This window comes from Cnephaeus nilssonii, assembly GCF_951640355.1.
Source record: "Cnephaeus nilssonii genome assembly, chromosome: 4".
Taxonomy (NCBI): domain Eukaryota; kingdom Metazoa; phylum Chordata; class Mammalia; order Chiroptera; family Vespertilionidae; genus Cnephaeus; species Cnephaeus nilssonii.
Genome location: NC_137075.1, coordinates 43,029,098 through 43,047,025, shown reverse-complemented (window position 1 = coordinate 43,047,025; position 17,928 = coordinate 43,029,098). Strand labels below are relative to the sequence as shown.

Here is a 17,928-nt window from a genome sequence, read left to right as displayed (position 1 = left end):
TTTTACCAGGCACTTGGCATGTAGGTGTGAACAAACACACAGATCCTGTCCTTATGTAGCTACCAGTCCGAGATAATGTGAAGGTAGCATTTCAAATTAGCAGGCAATTCCCCTTTATCTGTGGTTACACTTTTCACAGTTTCAGTTACTTGAAGTCAACCGTGATCCAATTCTGCTATCAAGGATTCTCACTGCCCTGGCCAAGTAGCTCAGTTGGTTGGAGCAGAGTCCGAATAGGCCAAAGTTGTGGGTTCAATCCCTGATCAGGGCACATACAAGAATCAACTAATGAATGCATAAATAAGTGGAATAACAAATCGATGTTTCTCATCCTTCCTCTCTCTCAAATCAATAATTGAAAAGAAAAAAAAAAGATCTTCAATCATTAATAACATCTTCATAGCTTGATGACCCAGGATTTCCCCAAGCAGATGATTCTCCTTCTGATAAGATGTAGCCTAAAACTATCTCACAATGTCTATGTCATTCACCTCACTTCATCTTATCATACTCCATCTCATCATGTAGGCATTTTATCATCTCACATCATCACAAGAAGGGTGAATACAGTACAAAAGATATTTCCAGAGAGAAAGACCACATTCACATAACTTTTATTACAGCATACTGTTACAACTGTTCTATTTTATTATTAGTTATTGCTGTTAATCTCTTACTGTGCCTAGTTTATAAAATAAACTTTATCATAGTTATTATAGGGAAAATTATAGTATATACAGGGTTTTGTAGTACCACTGTTTCAGGCATTCACTGGGGGTTTTGGAATGTATTCCCCTCAGATAAGGGGGAACTACAGTAGTAGCAAATTTGGGAAAAAAACAAACAAACCTCGTGTTAGTATAACTGGCTAGTTGGGGGTGGCCTAGATTCATACTTAGATGGAGCTAAGAACTTTTTTTAAAAAGCTATTTCTGTATTTATTTGATAAAAGTTTAAAACTAAACTCATGAAAAGAAAACTTGAAAGAATTCATTTTTTTGGTAACAGTGGAGAGAAAAATATTTTCTAGAAATAAAACAATCTACAGGGACCATAAAACAAACAAAAACAAAACCAGGCCATTTTGACAATATTAAAGTTTTTTAAATTGCATTAATTACATAAATATCAAAATGCACACGGTCAATTAAGGGAAAGTATGTGCAATATATTGCCTGGCTGGCGTGGCTTGGTGGTTGAGCGACACCCTATGAACCAAGAGGTCCCGGTTTGATTCCCGCTCAGGGTACATGCCTGGGTTGCGGGCTTGATTCCAGTAAAGGGTGTGTAGGAGGCAGCCAATCGATGATTCTCCTCATTGATGTTTCTATCTCTTCCTCCCTCTCTCTGCCTCTCTGAAAAAAAAAAAAATTGCAATATATAACCCAAACTGCTAATTTTAACATATAAATAGCTCTGATACATGAATAAGAAAATATACACTAGAGTGGAAAAAATGAACCAATGAACATGAACAAACAGCTCACAGAAAAAGAAAAATCCATTGCTTACCAACAAAGGTAGCCTACATAATTAATAACTAAGAAGTTAAAATGTAGGAAAACTACTCTCACACACTACTCATAGGCCTTGAAACAGAAGCAAACTTTGGGGGAGGGATGTTTGCAATAGCTATCAAATAAAAAATGAGCAGACCCTTTGCTGACATGGAAAATTACCCAAACTTGTTAGACTAATAGTAAGTGTATAACTCTAGAGAAAATTATATTTTAAACTAGTGCTGTCCAAACTTTTTTAGTATTTAAAATAATTTTTAGCATTCACTCTCAAAATGTTTAGCTATTTATAAATGATATACATGTTCTACTAAACTGAAATCTACATAATAACACATCCTCCAAAATGAAGTTCTAAAGACTTCAGAAGGTTTAAAAACCTGAAGTTTATTCAGGTCAATAAATTCTGACCTGAATCTATTGACAGCAAATTTGGCCTTAACTGACACAAGGCTATTAATAGTCTTTGTTTATCCAGGTTGCACATTTAGTTGTTTGATTTTGGATGATGATCCCCAACCTCCAAACATACATCAAGGGAGGTATTAGGTAAGGTATGGCATGTGTATAAATGAACATAAATGCAAACACTTCCAGACTGTGTGAAACCCGCCAGGCCTCAAGAGTTTTGGATAAAAGATTGCGGATGCGTAACCTTTCCCTGAAGACTTCAAATAGCAGGTGGTAAGTACTTGCTGAATAACATACTCTGATTCATCCTTATGACCATCAATTATTTGCCCGTAGGGCCTATAAAAGTGTTGAGGCTATTTGCCTTGTGCACTATGGGTCACACGCTGTCATTTGAATTCTTCTACCTGACTTTTATAGTTTGGTTTTTGTTTAGTCTTCTGTCTTGTTATGAAGGCCACAAGCTATAATTTCTGGGATTGGTATCCCTACTTACATCAGCTCCATTCGCCTTTCCGCCACCACAGGACTAGATAATTCAGCATATACCAAGTAAACAAACTGGCTTTGAATGAAGTCTTAGGGCCTTTGAGTGAGTCCGGGTGTGACACCTATTTTGGCTGCTTACTAGGCCTACTTCCTGTTTCTCAATGTTTAGGAACAGAGAAATCACCAGAAAGTTATGTTATTATTTTATTATATGCATGTATAAGAGGAATATTTACATTTCAGGTTAAATGTAACTCTTGTAATTAAGCACTACAGAAATAAATTCCCTTTCCTCAGGGCAGTGGTTTTTGTCTTTTGTGTAGGGCTATTCCCAATGCCTAGAATCAAGGTCCTATTCGTTGAGGAAATACTGGATGTGTAGATAAGGTTGTGTTGAAAAGATACTGTGAAATGTCAGAATTAAAGGCAGATGAAGGACCCTGGCCTGTGGCTCAGTTGGTTGAGCATCATCCAGTGTACAGAAAGGTCATTAGTTGATTCCCTGTCAGGGCACAGGCCTGGGTTTGCAGCTGGATCCCCAGTAGGGGGCCCGCAGGAGGCAGGCAAACAATGTTTCTCACAGATGTTTCTCTTTCCCTTCCTCTCTCTAAAATCAAATAAAAAAAACACCACACCATATTAAAGGCAGATGAAGGAAGAACTAGCTTTTAAATGATAATATGCAGAGACCTAATAGTTCGGTAGATAACTCTTCAAGGATGGGGGGGAAACGGTCAGTATATCAGCAGCTTATAATGTGCCTTAACTTACTTCCAGACAAAAAGGAAAATAATTTTTTAAACTAAATGTCATTTAAAAAGGTCTACGTCCCCTCCCATTACAGCTACTAGTAAGTGCCCTGGAGGAAGGTACCGAAAAATTCCTCCATACGGGAAAACACTGTGAGCATGCCTGGGAAGTAAAGGGGCCAGTTCTTTACAGTTGTGAACACAGGAAGAGTGAAGAGAATTTTGACTGAGGGCATCAGTGAGGTCTGTGCAAGCGCCCCCAAAGCGTTCCCAGAGCAAAGTTGTAAAGGACCCCTTTGAATGCGCCACTGTATCAAACTCAAGGACTTTCAGGGGGGAAAGGGGCAAGATTGGAAGGAAGCAGGGATGTTGTGGGGTGTCAGTGGGAATGAGAAGCAGTACTAGGTGAGAGAGGAGCCTACTAGAAGGCTGTGGGCGAATTCGGCCCAGGTGGGGGTTCTGAAGACCCGCGGGGCCGCTGCAAGGACAAAAAGTGAGCGCGAGTGGATCTGGGAGGGAAGAAAGGACTGCACAATCCTGAAGGGGGGTGGGCGGCTCGGCTCCGCCAGTTCCCGGCCGGGCCGGGCCTGGCCCGGGGAGGCCGAACGGATGGAGGCTGGGCTGCAGCAAGCCAGCCGGATCAGCGAGCCACGTTCCTACCGGTCCGCACGCGTCCGGTCGCAGGTCCTGGAAGTCGGCGCCGTAGATGGCCTCCAGGGCCTGCAGCTCGTGGTCCTGCCGCTGGGGGTAGCTGTCCGGAGGCTCGTCCCGGCCGCGGCCGGGAGCCCCACGACCCCCAGCCATTGCAACGCCGGGGCCACAGCAGGGCGGCCCCGCAGTGGCGGCGGTGGGCCCGGGCGGGCTTCGGGGAGGGGTCCGCTGTGCGGAGCGGCCCGTGGGCAGGGCCCCCACGTTGTGGGCGGGCTGTGCGGCCCATGGGCGGGGCGTGGGCGGGCTCACGCAGGGTCGGCCCTTGGGCGGGGCGCCGTGTCGGGGGCGGGGCGCCGTGTCGGGGGCGGGGCGCCGTGTCGGGGGCGGGGCGTCGTGTCGGGGGCGGGGCGTCGTGTCGGGGGCGGGGCGCCGTGTCGGGGGCGGGGCGCCGCGCCCGGAGCAGGTTTAGCGGCTAGAGGAGCTGGGCTAGGGAGCGCGGCCTTGCAAAGTCTTTTGCCCACGTAATGCGAGAGAACCAGAGCAAAGGAGTCTGCAGGAACGTGGAAGATCAAATCAATCAGAATGGAATGGTAAAGCCAAATGGTGTGGCTTTCACGAAATAAGTTTCTGTAACAGAAATGCCTGCTGGGATTTACCCTGGTTTGGGTCGTGGCAGGATGGGTTTTCATGTCACCGGCTCACCCAGAACTTTCCCAGAAGTCTACCAGGAGTAAAAGTCATGACCACTACTCCCTCTCCCCCAGTTTTGTACCCCTTAAACCCATCCCCTTGAGCTATAGATACTACATCCTATGTATGTCCTCTGACCCTATATTTCCACCTTTAAGAATCTCTTAGTTGCAATTTCAACTGAAAATGCCTTTGCACTCAGGCATCTTCATGAACTACAGTCCCATGAAAAAGAAATATGCTCCATGCCCAGTAATGTGAATTTAGGGATCTTTCTGTAATATTCTGCCTCCAATAATATTTTTTCGACTTTATAAAATTATCTACCTCGACATTGCTATTGTACTTCAGCTTTAGTCACTGAATAAGGCTGCATGTCGATTTAGAATAATCATATTACCTCAAGTTAGGTTTAAGTGACATTTCCTCAGTCTACTTTGCTTACCCCTTTTCTGTTTTCTAATTAATAATTATTTGGGTGTCTTGCTGTTATTTATCCACTCTGTTTTGGCTGGATAACACAAATGAACTAATTTGACCCCAGGCCTCCTCAAACCATCTTCTCTCTATGGACCTATTATTTTTCCAGTGATCATGTGTAGATAAATGGCACCCCCTGCTGAACATCAGCTCAAGCCAACTAAGTGTAATACTGGATTCCCTTTTTCTCAACTCTCACTTCCAGATAGCCACCCTTCAAACCACCACTTCGCTCCACCCCACTGCCACTAACTTAGTTCAGGCCACCATCATCTCTTCCCTAGTAGACTTCAATGGCTCGAAAAACAGTCAGTTGGACATCCCCCGGGGGCTCCCGGACTGTGAGAGGGCGCAGGCCCGGCTGAGGGACAACCCCCTCCCAACCCCCGAGTGCACGAATTTCATGCATCAGGCCTCTAGTGTAATAATAATATAGTTGAATCTCAGAATAATTTTGCTGAGTGAAATAAGCCAGGCAGAGTACATACTTCATTTATATAAAATTCTAAAAAATATGAGTTTAGTAACAGAAGATAAGTGATTGCCTGTGGTAGGGATGAGCTGGAGGGAGGGATTCCGGAGGGACAAGAAGAAACTCTTCAGTTTGATGGATATGTTCATTATCTTGATGGTGGTGATGATTTACCAAATTATACAATATGAATATATGCAATTTATTAATGTCAATTATAACTTAATAACCTATTAAAAGAAAATAGATTGTTGTTTTACAATGGTTTATTTAAATCAGGATCCAAACAAGGTCCATAATTGAGTTTGGTTGCCCTATGTGAAATAAAACGTTAAGTCAGCAGGCTTGGGATATACAAACTGTTCATTTCAAACAAAAGACTGGCCCTTAACCAGCTCCTGAGAGATAAACTCTAACCCCTCGGAGCATCTGGCCTGATTATAGTGTCATTGCATAAGTGGGGTTCACAATTTGTCAGGATACCCCAAGATTTCCTTATTTTCCAAGTCTACTCTAAACCATTAGCTCAGTTCTCCAAGTAAGAGTCTCTACCTCTCCATGACTTCCCTGCTCTCCCAAAATATATCTCTTGGTCTCGCTCTTTACCCTCAACTTCCTGAGAGAAAGCTCCCACATTGTTTGGTTACTGGATACTAAATTTCAAAACCACAATCCTTTTCTCCTTCATTCGTAAAGGATATTTTCATTGGATGTAGAATTTTAGGTCAGCAGGTCTTTTTCCTTTTATTTATTTTATTAAATATTTTTAATTGATTTCTAGAGAGGAAGGGAGAGGGAGAGAGAAACATCGATGTGAGAATGGAGCATTGATTGGCTGCCTCCTGCACGCCCAAATCCCTGGCCTGTGCCCTGCCTGGGAATTGAACCAGCAACCTTTCAGTGCACCGGACCTACTGAGCCATACGGGCCAGGGCATAGGTAAGCAGGTCTTTTTTTTTTTTTTTTTAAATATATTTTATTGATTTTAGAGAGGAAGGGAGAGGGAGAGAGAGAGAGAGAAACATCAATGATGAGAGAGAATCATTGATTGGCTGCCCCCTGCACACACCCTACTGGGGATTGAGCCCGCAACCCAGGCATGTGCCCTGACCTGGAATCGAACCTGGGACCTTTCAGTCTGCAGGCTCACGCTCTATCCACTGAGCCAAACCAGCTAGGGCGGTAAGCAGGTCTTTTCTTTCAGTGCTTGAAAAATGTTGTGCCATTTCTGGCCTACAGGGTTTCAGTGAGAAATCTGCAGTCATTCACATTGTAGTGTGGCATTTCTCTTTGGCTGATATCAAGATTTTTTAAATTTTTTTTTTTTTTTTTTGGTCTTAGTGTCCAGAACTCTATGGTGTGTCTTGGTGTGGATTTCTTTAGGTCTATCCAATTAGGATTCACTCAGCTTCTTGAATAGGTTTATGATTTTTACCAAATATGAGAGTTTTTTAGCCATCACTTTTATGAATACTAGTTTCTGCCCTGCCCTCTTTCTCCTCTCCTTCTAGGAGGTAAAGGTACTTGTTCTTACAGTTTTCTATGGCCTGGTAGGAGTGGTAATACAGCTCTTCATGCTCAAGAAAGTATGAAATAAAAACTACTTAGTGACTTTTGCATCACTTTATGAATGTTTGGATGAATTCACACATTTAAATACCCAAATGAATCTTTCCCTTTAAATTCTGAAATAAGTTAAATATATACTTTTATTCCAAAGCTGTGCTATTACTTCCAAGTCAAACTATGAGTCACATTATTTTATAGTCATATCTCATCTTTTATCAAAGAAGATACTATCTTGATCACTTAATTCACAAGAATTGGTCCCAGATAACTTTTGGTTCTCTCAAAAATAATCAAATTTATTCTTAAAGGACATGTTTGTTATGATCAGGGATACAGAAAAGGATGTGCCAGTTTCTGAAATTAACTGTAAAAAAGGAGTACCAAAAATGTGTTGTGAAATTATGATATTCTTCAACAGCTAAATAGCTTCCTAAGGTGACTCCTTTAAAGGTGAATACTCACGGATATTCTAGTTTTGGCATATTTACTACTAAAAAAACTAGTCAGGTTGCTTTATGATCACTATGTGTATATGTGCATGTGTATGTGTCTGTGTGTGAGTGACTATTGAGGCTATGTGGTTATTCAACCTTCTACCTCCCTGATATTTTGATGAATTTAATAGCAATCTATAGGTGTGAGGACTATTACAAATTGGGACACTGGATTATGAGATATATTCATAGATTCATATCAGTAGGAAACCATTTCACAGTCCACACATTGAGATAATTTGGAATATGGGACGGTCTGTATTAGTAACTTTTGAACAGATAATTGCTTTGATGATAATTTAATATACCAAAAACTTAAAACCCTAAAGTGAACATATTTAGCCGAATAATGTAAAGACTACATTCTGGACTTCTAACCTCTTCCAGCAAAATTTCCCAAAAGTCATTTTGTCCTTTGCTAATTGCAAATAAAATGGTTCTTACCATTTTTTAAAATACAAGGCTTGTTAGGCAGTATTTTATTTAAATCTACAAAGAGAATTATTTAAGATGCTGAAAGGTGATACTTTAACCCCCTTTGATATTTGTTTTAAGCATCAATAAGTAGGAATCATTGTATCACCTTTTATTGATTTCCTACAATGTGCCAGAACTTTTAGAGGTTTTCATTAATTAGGTATTTTATTGTCTTTAAAACAGCCTTACAAAATAGGCATTTTAATCCCTATTTGGTAGAGGAAATTGAGCTTAGACAGGTCATATAACTGCCCAGGGGAACAAATGGAAATAGTAGAGCAGGCATTCAAACCCAGGTCCAACTGACACCAACACCCCCTTGCCCCGCTATACTAAATTGTTTTCTTGAGGGAGTTGATAGGTTTGCCTATGTAAAGAGACAATCTGGGTTTCCAGGAAAAAAGAAATGGGTTATCACTTATATTAAGCTTAAGTACTCTCCATAAACTTACCAGTGACGAGTATGTTTTTGGACATGACAAAACCCAAATAGCTTAATTCAAAGATTCCCTGGAGGCTCTATTATCACCTATCATTTTTATCTCACAAGGATCTAGGATATCCTTATTACCATTATCAATATACAGAGAGCTTTTTTTTGAAGTCCTGACTCAGCTTCTATTCCTCAGAAATAAAGTCTGCACTTTCTTTCTGAGCTGTATCTGCCAGGATAGGCTGTGTTATGCTGTGATAATGAGCAGCTCCAAAAATCTTGGTTGTTTAGTACAATAAAGGTCTATTTCTTGCTCATACAAAATTTGTTGTGGGTAGCTCAGTTGGTTAGAGCATTGTCCCGATATGCCAAGGTTGCAGGTTCAATCTGTGGTCAAGGCACATACAAAAAACAACCAATGAATGCATATATAACTGGAACAACAAAACTATGTTTGTTTGTTTGTTTTTCTCTCTCTCTCCTTTCCTCTGTCTCTCTAAGCCAATGCAATAAGAAAAGAATTGTTGTGGGTCAGGGTGGCTCTCTAGGGCATCTGCCTGTGCTGTCACCCTCTTCACCTTGAATATGGTGGCTCAGAAACATAGGCTGCTTCAGTATTTCAGCTCTTGTAGTTCAACACAAGACCCCTTCCATCATTGCAATGGTAGGGCAGCAGAGACTTGAGAATCACTGCCATAGCCCAGAAATAATTTGTCACTTTTACTCACATATCATTAGTCATTAAGAGTTGCATGACCCTGCCCACTTGCGAGAGCAGCTAAAAAAAAAAAAAATTGTCTTCTGTGTGCTGTTAAGGAGAATGAGATATTGTTGAACACTAGGAATGCCTACATAATAATCGGCACCATCTATGCCTTTTATATAGGCATAGAAACAGCCATTTGGAAATAGAATCACTTATTCCAGATGGGTAGTCAGGGGCCACAAGGACCCCTCTTTTATCAGCATACTGCTGCTTGGGCTTAACAACTCAAAATATTACCATTTCTCCAACATTTTTCTTTTCTCCACCTTTAGTGAGAGGCCATGCAGGGGCATATGAAGGTGTGGTGTGGGGTACAGGAGGGAGGAGGAGGAGACCTTCAATGAAGAAAGAGAAGGAGGAAGGGGAAATAAAACCCAGAAGCTCCTCCTTACTTCCCACCACCAGCTTGGTCTTTGCAATTATCCTAAACCCTATTTCATCTCTTTTTCCCCCTACCTAACTGCCTTCCTGCTCTTCAATAAATGCCCAAGAAAATGGACATCTGGGAATTCTTTTGAACAGAAATGGATCCTATTACATTCTGTAGGTATGTAAAGACTTGCAATTAGCACCTATATACAAATTTTACCTATCACTACACCACTGGAGTATAAGAGAAAAAAAAAATAGAGAAGGAAGTAGGCTCTGAAAAATTCCCTATTGCCCGTTTGTTCTAGTCAGATCTTCAACTGATTAAATGAGGCCCACCCATTGTTTATTAATTTATTAATTTTATTTTCAATTACAGTTTATATTAAATATTTTTAGTTTTAGCATTGTGGTTAGATAATCACATACTTTAAAAAGTGATTCCCCTCCTCCCCCAATATTTCAAATACCCACCTGGCACCAGACAGTTATTGCAATATTATTGACTATATTCCCCATGCTGTACTTTACATCCCCATGACTCTTTTCTAACTACCAATTTGTACTTCTCAATTCCTTCATCCTTTTCACCCAGCCCACCTCCCCTCCCCTCTGTCAACCATCAGTCTGTTCTCTGTATCTGTAAGTCTGTTTCCATTTTTAAAAAAATATATTTTTATTGATTTCAGAGAGGAAGGTAGAGGGAGAGAGAGAAATGTCAATGATGAGAGAGAATCATTGTTTGGTTGACTCCTGCATGCCCCCTACTGGGAATCGAGCTCACAACACGGGCATGTGCCCTAGACTGGAATCAAACCCAGGACTCTTCAGTCCACAGGCCAACGCTCTATTCACTGAGCCAAACTGGCTAGGGGTGTTTCAATTTTATTTGTTTATTTAGTTCTTTAGATTCCACATATAAGTGAAATCACATGGTATTTGTCTTTGTCTTTGACTTACTCACTTAGCACGATAACCTCAAGGTCCATCCACAAATGGTAAGATTTTGTTCTTTTTTGAAATCAAGTAATATTCCACTGTATATATGTACCAGTTTTTTTTATCTACTTTTCTACTGATGGGCACTTTGGTTGCTTCCATATGTTGAGGTCCACCAGTCTAAATGGTTTTAAGAAGGGCAATGTTTTTTGCTCAGTTTACAGACTCAAATGTTAATCTCATCCAGAAATACTCTCATAGACAAACCCAAAATAACGTTTGGCCAAATATTTGGGCAATCCATAGACCAGCCAAGTTGCCACATAAAATTAACCTTATACCCATTTTCCCATGGTTATGAGAAGGAAACTTCCTAAGCAAATCCCAGTAGGTATATTATTAAGGAACAGGTGATTGTTGAAAGCTATAAGAATCTATTCTAGTCCACACTATTGTCTTCCTGCCTTCCCAGCACAAGGGTTTTAACATTTGCTAAATGAGTAAACTACTGATTTGAGGAAAAGAGAAGTAACTCTTTAAAAAGACTGAAGGAGGCAGACCACCAGGGAGAGAGGACTTCCCTGGGAGTCCTTAATCCTTGGAGCCTCTCATTGCCTCTTTTTGCCCCTGTCTTGCCTGGGAACGCTATTACCATGTTTATTTTTTTCTACAGGGAAATGGATCCCGAGTTCTAAACAACTAACTTAAAAACTGGGAACACAGGGTATTTTTAAATTGGCAGAATGCCTTCTTACAATGTTCATTATGGGAAAGGAACGTTACTGATAACATTATCTGAGATAGAGGTTACTTATTTTTTTACTCCATTTCCCATTATCTGCTTTAAGTGTATCTCCAGAAAGTTTGTATAAAAATTAGCGAGCACATAAACGTGTTGGCTGGTGGTCCTAATCACCTGCCTTCAGCCATGGCTGTGTATCAGGTTGCTGTCAGGTGTTACTGTTGGCCAGCTCACCTACACGGAGCACCTGTACATGATACGGTAAGTGAAATGAACTGCCATTCATTTTTGTGGTTTTTGACCTCTTCAGGTTTAATTCCAAAAGAAATATACCTGAAATGGGACCTTTTGAAGGATTTCTTTTGACATATTTTCTTTAAATGACTGCAACGTATCTCATTCCACATGCTCTTTTTTAAAAAAAAAAAAAAAAAAAATATATATATATATATATATATATTTTGATTTTTTACAGAAAGGAAGGGAGAAGGATAGAGAGTTAGAAACATTGATGAGAGAGAAACATCAATCAGCTGCCTCCTGCATACCTCCTACTGGGAATGTGCCTGCAACCAAGGTACATGCCCTTGACTGGTATCGAACCTGGGACCTTTCAGTCTGCAGGCTGACGCTCTATCCACTGAGCCAAACTGGTTAGGGCTCCACATGCTCTTTTTACAATATGACTGACAATCCTCCCCTTGGGAAGTATGATCTATGTCCTCGCCCCTGAAATGTGATTTTTTTACTGTTTCAACAGATACAATATAGTGGAAGTGATGTCATATGACTTCTGAGGTTGTCATAAAAGTCAATGCAGCTTCTGCCTTGTCCTCTTGTGAGTCTCTCTTGGAATACTCACTTTGGGATTGTAGCTGCCAGGCAGTGAGGAAGATAAGCAGCTACTTAGAGAGGCCACATGGAGATAGGTATTCCAGCTGACAGTCCCAGCTAGAGTCCCAACAACAAGCCAGCATCAATTTCCAGACATGTGAGTGAACAAGCTTCCAGATTCCAGACCCTGGCCTCCCTTTGAGCTGCCTCAGCTGATGTCATGTGGTGCAAAGATAAGCTGTCCCATCAAGCCTTGTCCAAAATTCATATTTGTGAGGTAAATAAAGGATTGCTACTTTGTAGGCGCCTACGTTTATGATGACCTGGCAAGTATGAATACCACCACTATAGGTACTTAGCATACATTGAAATCATGTCCAATCTCTTAGATCCGTGGTTGGCAAACTGCGGCTCGTGAGCCACATGCGGCTCTTTGGCCCCTTGAGTGTGGCTCTTCCACAAAATACCACGGCCTGGGCGAGTCTATTTTGAAGAAGTGGCGTTAGAAGAAGTTTAAGTTTAAAAAATTTGGCTCTAAAGAGAAATTTCAATCGTTGTACTGTTGATATTTGGCTCTGTTGACTAATGAGTTTGCCGACCACTGTCTTAGATCAACCTTAAATTTTCTTGTAGCCAGAGAAAAAATATAGCACACAGCCATAGAAATTCTGTTCTTGGTCCTATATTTTCACAAAGCAATCCTTCTGCAAGTCTGAGAATCATGGTGACCTCTGCTGATCAGGCTATTTCTTGATTCAACTAGACCTATACCCTAATACTAATTTAGGGACTATAGAGAACTTACTGGTATATTTTCAGAATTAAAAAAATGAGAGGTTTCTTGCTTTATTAAATACTCTTTCCTACACCTTTATCCCAATCCTTCTTAGAGTTTTGAATGGGGGGAGGCGGGTGGCAGGCGAAGGTGGGTAAAAGGTATTTTTACAACTGTTCTGGACAACTCACTCACACATTCTTTCCGAACCCTTCCTAAAGGAATGTGCTGGATGGTGGTGAATTATCATTATCCTTTTTGTTTTGTAATGGTTATTGTGTAAGGGGTTTCATCAGGGATTTAAAAATGTTTGGACTCCCAGAACAAATTTTAACTTAAAAAAAAATACAATTCATCAGTAATTTTCCCTCTTTCTCGACCTCCAAAATATTTAAAATAACTGTTTACATGGGGGATCGTGATACGCAGGTATTGTGAGATGTACAAGACAGATTTGTGTCCTTTCAAGAAGTAGCACAATCAGCCTCGAGGCAACCAAGAAATAACTCTATAATCTTAATTCTTATGAATTATTATTCTGGGATCAAGGCCAATCAGTCAATATGTCAAAGCCCTCAACCATGTCCTTTCACTTATTAAAAAAGAAACCCATAGCGGGGACTTCCCTAAAGTCAAAATAAGCAAACCTTTAGTCGTCTTTTCCTGTCTCGTTTCTCCTTTTCTTTTCCCCGATCCTTTCTGGGGATACTGTACACGTTTCTTTCCCCACTTAGCTTCTCTTACGTTACCATTCCTTCTTGCTGAATGGGTTATCCCAGCTTCCATCCTTTTGCATCAGCCCGCAGGAAGTTGCTCCCTCCCAACTCTACATTCCTGGGACCCACCAGCCCTGAATTATATCGTGTACCTTTTAGAAACGAGACTCGATAAAAAAAAAAAAAGGACCAAGAAACCGTGCATTGGATTCCTAAATTTCATCTTTCTCAAATGCACCTGCTACACCCAAGGCCTGACTGTGGAGCGGGAGTCTGAGCTCCCAGGCCAAGTGGCAGCGACGTGCACTGACAAGCCTCAGGCAGCCCCTGCGGAGAAGGAGCAGCTGCAGCCACAAGAACGGGAGCGAAGCCTGGAGGAAGCCGCCAGCCTCGCCATCGTAGCGCGACGAGGACCCACCGCGCCTCCCGCACTCCGGGCCGTAGTAATCAGTAGGAATCACGCTCAGGAAGGCCAAGATGGCGCCGTCCCCGCCGCCGCCACGCCGTGGGGGAGGGGGCGGGGCCTGACGCGTCACATGACCCCGCCCCCCGGGGGCCGCGCGCCCCCAGCAGCCCCAGGCGCTCTCCGGGCGTCCCGCGGCCGCGCAGACCGTGCGCTGCCCCTCTAGGGGCGTCCTCGCTTGTGCCCGCGCGGCTGAGGGGCTCTCTCCCAGCAGCCGAGGGCCGGAGCGGGGTCAGGAAAGGGGGCGTGCAGAGGCCAAAGGGCTGTGGGACGGGTTCCCTGCCGCCGGCGCCGAGGCGGGTGGGGGTGGAGGGGGAGGTCGGGGGTGGTCGCGCGGGAGTCCTGGGGGACCGCCTGGTGCTGAGGGCGAGGCATTTGGGGAAGACTCAGGGCATTCTGCCCAGGCCATGGGCGCCGTCGGGAACTCGGGGTTCCCCTCGAGGCGTCGACCACCTGGATCGGGCTTGTCACAGGTTTCCCCTCGCCACCCAGCCTCGAAGCCAGCAGGATTGAAACACGGCTGCGGCCAAATTGTCTCTTCCCTCTAAGGAGGGGGGCCGAGCCGGTCAGCCGAGGCGACTCGAGAGGGATGCCCCGACCCTCGGGGGCGTGGAAGGAGCGGAGGTTGGGGTGGGCGGCGAGAGCGGAGAGTTCCCTCCTTTGGCCATCCCGTGCCTCCTCGAGTGTTTCCCTCTGCGCTGAGTGGGCTGGGCTGCGCTGACCACCCGGGGAGAGGGTCGGACCACGCTCGGCGGGTTCTGCCCGTGCCGCCTTCCTGTGGGTGCTGACGGGACCCACGAGGGAGCGGGCATGGGGCGCCGCCTCGCCTTTCTCCCTCCCCGCCTCCTAGGCGCCGGGGCTGGCGATGTGGAGTCGTGAGGGGACCCGAGGCTGCCCCGGGTTCTCCAGGACTCCTCCCGGCACCCGCGGGTCCCTCTGCGCCCGGGGCGGGAGAGACTGACGCGGGGCTCCAGGCGGGCGGGCGGCGAGCAGAGCCGGAGCCCCGGCCTCGCCATGGGGCACAACGGCAGCTGGGTCTCCCGGAACGCCAGCGAGCCGCGCAACGCGTCGGGCGCCGAGGCGGCGGGCGCCAACCGCAGCGCTCTCGGGGAGCTGGGCGAGGCGCAGCTGTACCGCCACTTCACCACCACCGTGCAGGTCGTCATCTTCATAGGCTCGCTGCTCGGTAAGCCGTCCGCCTACAGGGGTTCGCCCCGGGGGCACAGGCGCCCACCTGGTCCCTGTAGGGCAAAGTGCAGGTGGTTGGAGGAGGTGTAAGGAGGTCGGGGTAACTGCGGGGAACTTCCGCAGGGACGGTCCACTCCAGCCCCACTCTGGAAGCCGAAGAGTTCTCCCGTAGGGCTTTCTCCCGGCCGAGGACCGAGCCCGGTCCCGGCGGCGGCCAGCCTCCCCAGGCCGCCCTTGCGGAAGGCTTCGGGACGGGCGCAGGGTCGTGCCCATCCTTCCTTACTTTTGGAGCGCCGGGGCGGAGCGCTGGCCCCAGCTCTTGTTTACAGATAGCGGGGAACGAGGCTTGTGCTTCGTTGCTGATGACGGATGTGTTTTCCTCTCTCATCTATTCCCTGCATGTGCCATTATTTTGAAAGAGCCTTATTTTGCGTGTCTTATGGCTTGCTGCTTCGGAACATCGACCTGCTGGTAAACAACCCAGTGGAGTTAAACTTTGTTGCCTTCAGATATTTTTGAACACCGAAACAAAACAAATCTCAGTCTATTTCTCTACCTGTGTTTTGTTTGAAGTATAGAATAAAGACAGGATCAAAAACACAAAACACCACGTTCAACAGATTTAGTTTATACTTGTTGGGAGAAGAAAACGCCACTGAACTGAAATGAGTAAAAAACGTTTGTCTCCTAGTGTGAGAGTTATCAGCGCTTCTGGTAGCGACTCTTCAAGTAATAAATGATACTCTCAGTATTCATTTCTGTTGAAGCTTCAAATGCAAATTCTCTGATGTGGCATTTATAATGATGTAAAAAGATTGTGATTATGTGCGATTTTATGGCCTGGAGCAATCATAGATTACTTATTTGTAGACTGCTATGAATTTCCATGGAAACCAAAATAACTGACATAAAAAAGGCAATGGAAGAATTTTAAGTGTTTGGAATTTCCCTTCATCATTTCTCTGATTGTCATCATCCTGTCCCATTCTATCATAATATTTGTCTTCTACTTTTTGTCATGAAGGCATTTGCAAGAGTAGACCTCAATGTGACTACTGTATGTCTAGGTGTGTGTGTGTGTGTGTGTGTGTGTGTGTGTTAAAATGTGTTTTTATGAATGCCCTTATTTCATCTCTTTCCACATGGCACTTTTACATGCAAAAACTGCCTTTTTTTTTTTTTTTTAAACAGGAGATTTGATTTTCCCCTTGATCTTGGCTGTGTGTAACTTGGCCTAGGACAGTGGTCGGCAAACTGCGGCTTGAGCCGTGGTTTGCGGCTCTGTTGACTAATGAGTTTGCCAACCACTGGCCTAGGAGGACATATTTCCCCCCCTCCACATTACTTGGGTCCTCCTAAGAGAATTCCATTTCTTCCTTTCTATTTTCAGGGGGAAAAAAAAAGAATAAGCATGTTTAAATGTCTAGAAATCAAAGATCAGAGAACTTGTGTAAAAGTGAAAGACATTTCTGGTTTCCTTAAAAGCTTAGCTAAACATAGCCCTGTGTACTTGTTACTTAGTGGTATTCTTGATTCATTGTTCTCTGATGATTTGATGCATACAAACATATCTATGTAATTGAATCTTCCTGGTAAAGACAGTTGAGGCTCAGAGTTTAAGTTCCAAAGTCATGTGCAATCAGTTACAAGGCAAGTAAACTTGGCAAATATAGTTTTATGAAGCTCAAAATATACGAAAAAAGCACATATTAGGAATAAAAAGATTTATCATGGGAGAATCTATAAGGCTGAAAAATTAATGGAAGATGGAAGAGTATCTAGAATAGTATATGACTCTAATTTAATTTACTTGTTTTTCCCTGTTCTGTAGCGTAGATGAATGAGTCCTTTTTTTTTCTTTAAATAAATTCAAATATACTTCCTTTATTCTCTAGAATTTTTCATTGAGATGTCCAGAGGCCCTCTATTGAAAATAATACTGTGGGGGAAGGGAGAATTTTTCCCCTCATTTCCCTTATAGTACTTCTGGCTGGTCTAATCAAATTGACATGAGACAGATGAACAGGACTAACTACCCAAATTTATTATGTATATACATACAGTGGTTCTATAAGAATAAGGGAGCTGAGGACAGATCAGGCAATTGGGGCGATGTGCCATCTTAAACTAAAGAGAAAGGGAGTAGTGATTTGGACTTCAAAGAAAGGTAGCTGAAGAGAACTCAAGAGTGTTGATTTCCAATGATGGTCCCTTCATGTAGGAAGACATTACCTGTGGACACTTATGAAATTCACAGAGGGCCTTTATTTATTTACTAGAGGCCCGGTGCACAAAATTCATGCACAGGTAGGGTCCCTAGGCCTGGCTGGCGATCAAGGCCAATCAGGTTGGCCAGCCTCCCCACCTCCTCCTTCCTTGCACCCTCAGCACCTGGCTGCTGCTGCTGGTTGCCTGCTATGTTCCATGCTGCCCCCTGGTGGTCAGCACACATCATAGCGAACAATCAAACTCCTGGTCTCCCAGTGGAACTCCCAAGGAGACAATTTGCATATTAGCCTTTTATTATATAGGATTTTTTTGTTAATCCTCACCCGAGGATATTTTTCCATTGATTTTTAGAGAGAGTGGGAGGAAGGGGCACACACGCCCTATTGGGGCTGGGAATTGAGCCTGTAACTGAGGTACATGCCCTTGACTGGAATCAAACCTGGGACCCTTCAGTCCATGTTCCAATGCTCTATCC

The 17,928-nt window shown here is 43.7% G+C and overlaps 2 protein-coding genes across 3 annotated transcripts in view; one reads left to right on the top strand and one right to left on the bottom strand.

Moving 5' to 3' along the window:
- The window catches only part of EIF2AK4 (eukaryotic translation initiation factor 2 alpha kinase 4), a 101,591-nt gene extending 97,509 nt beyond the window's left edge, over positions 1-4,082 (bottom strand). For both annotated transcript variants that reach the window (XM_079769207.1, XM_079769208.1), the window contains exon 1: positions 3,827-4,082. In XM_079769207.1, coding sequence (XP_079625333.1) covers positions 3,827-3,970 — 144 coding nt within the window. In that variant the 5' untranslated portion in view covers positions 3,971-4,082. The remainder of the gene's footprint in view (positions 1-3,826) is intronic.
- Positions 4,083-14,187: 10,105 nt separating this feature from the next.
- The window catches only part of GPR176 (G protein-coupled receptor 176), a 97,252-nt gene continuing 93,511 nt past the window's right edge, over positions 14,188-17,928 (top strand). The window contains exon 1 of the mRNA XM_079769209.1: positions 14,188-15,222. Coding sequence (XP_079625335.1) covers positions 15,051-15,222 — 172 coding nt within the window. The 5' untranslated portion in view covers positions 14,188-15,050. The remainder of the gene's footprint in view (positions 15,223-17,928) is intronic.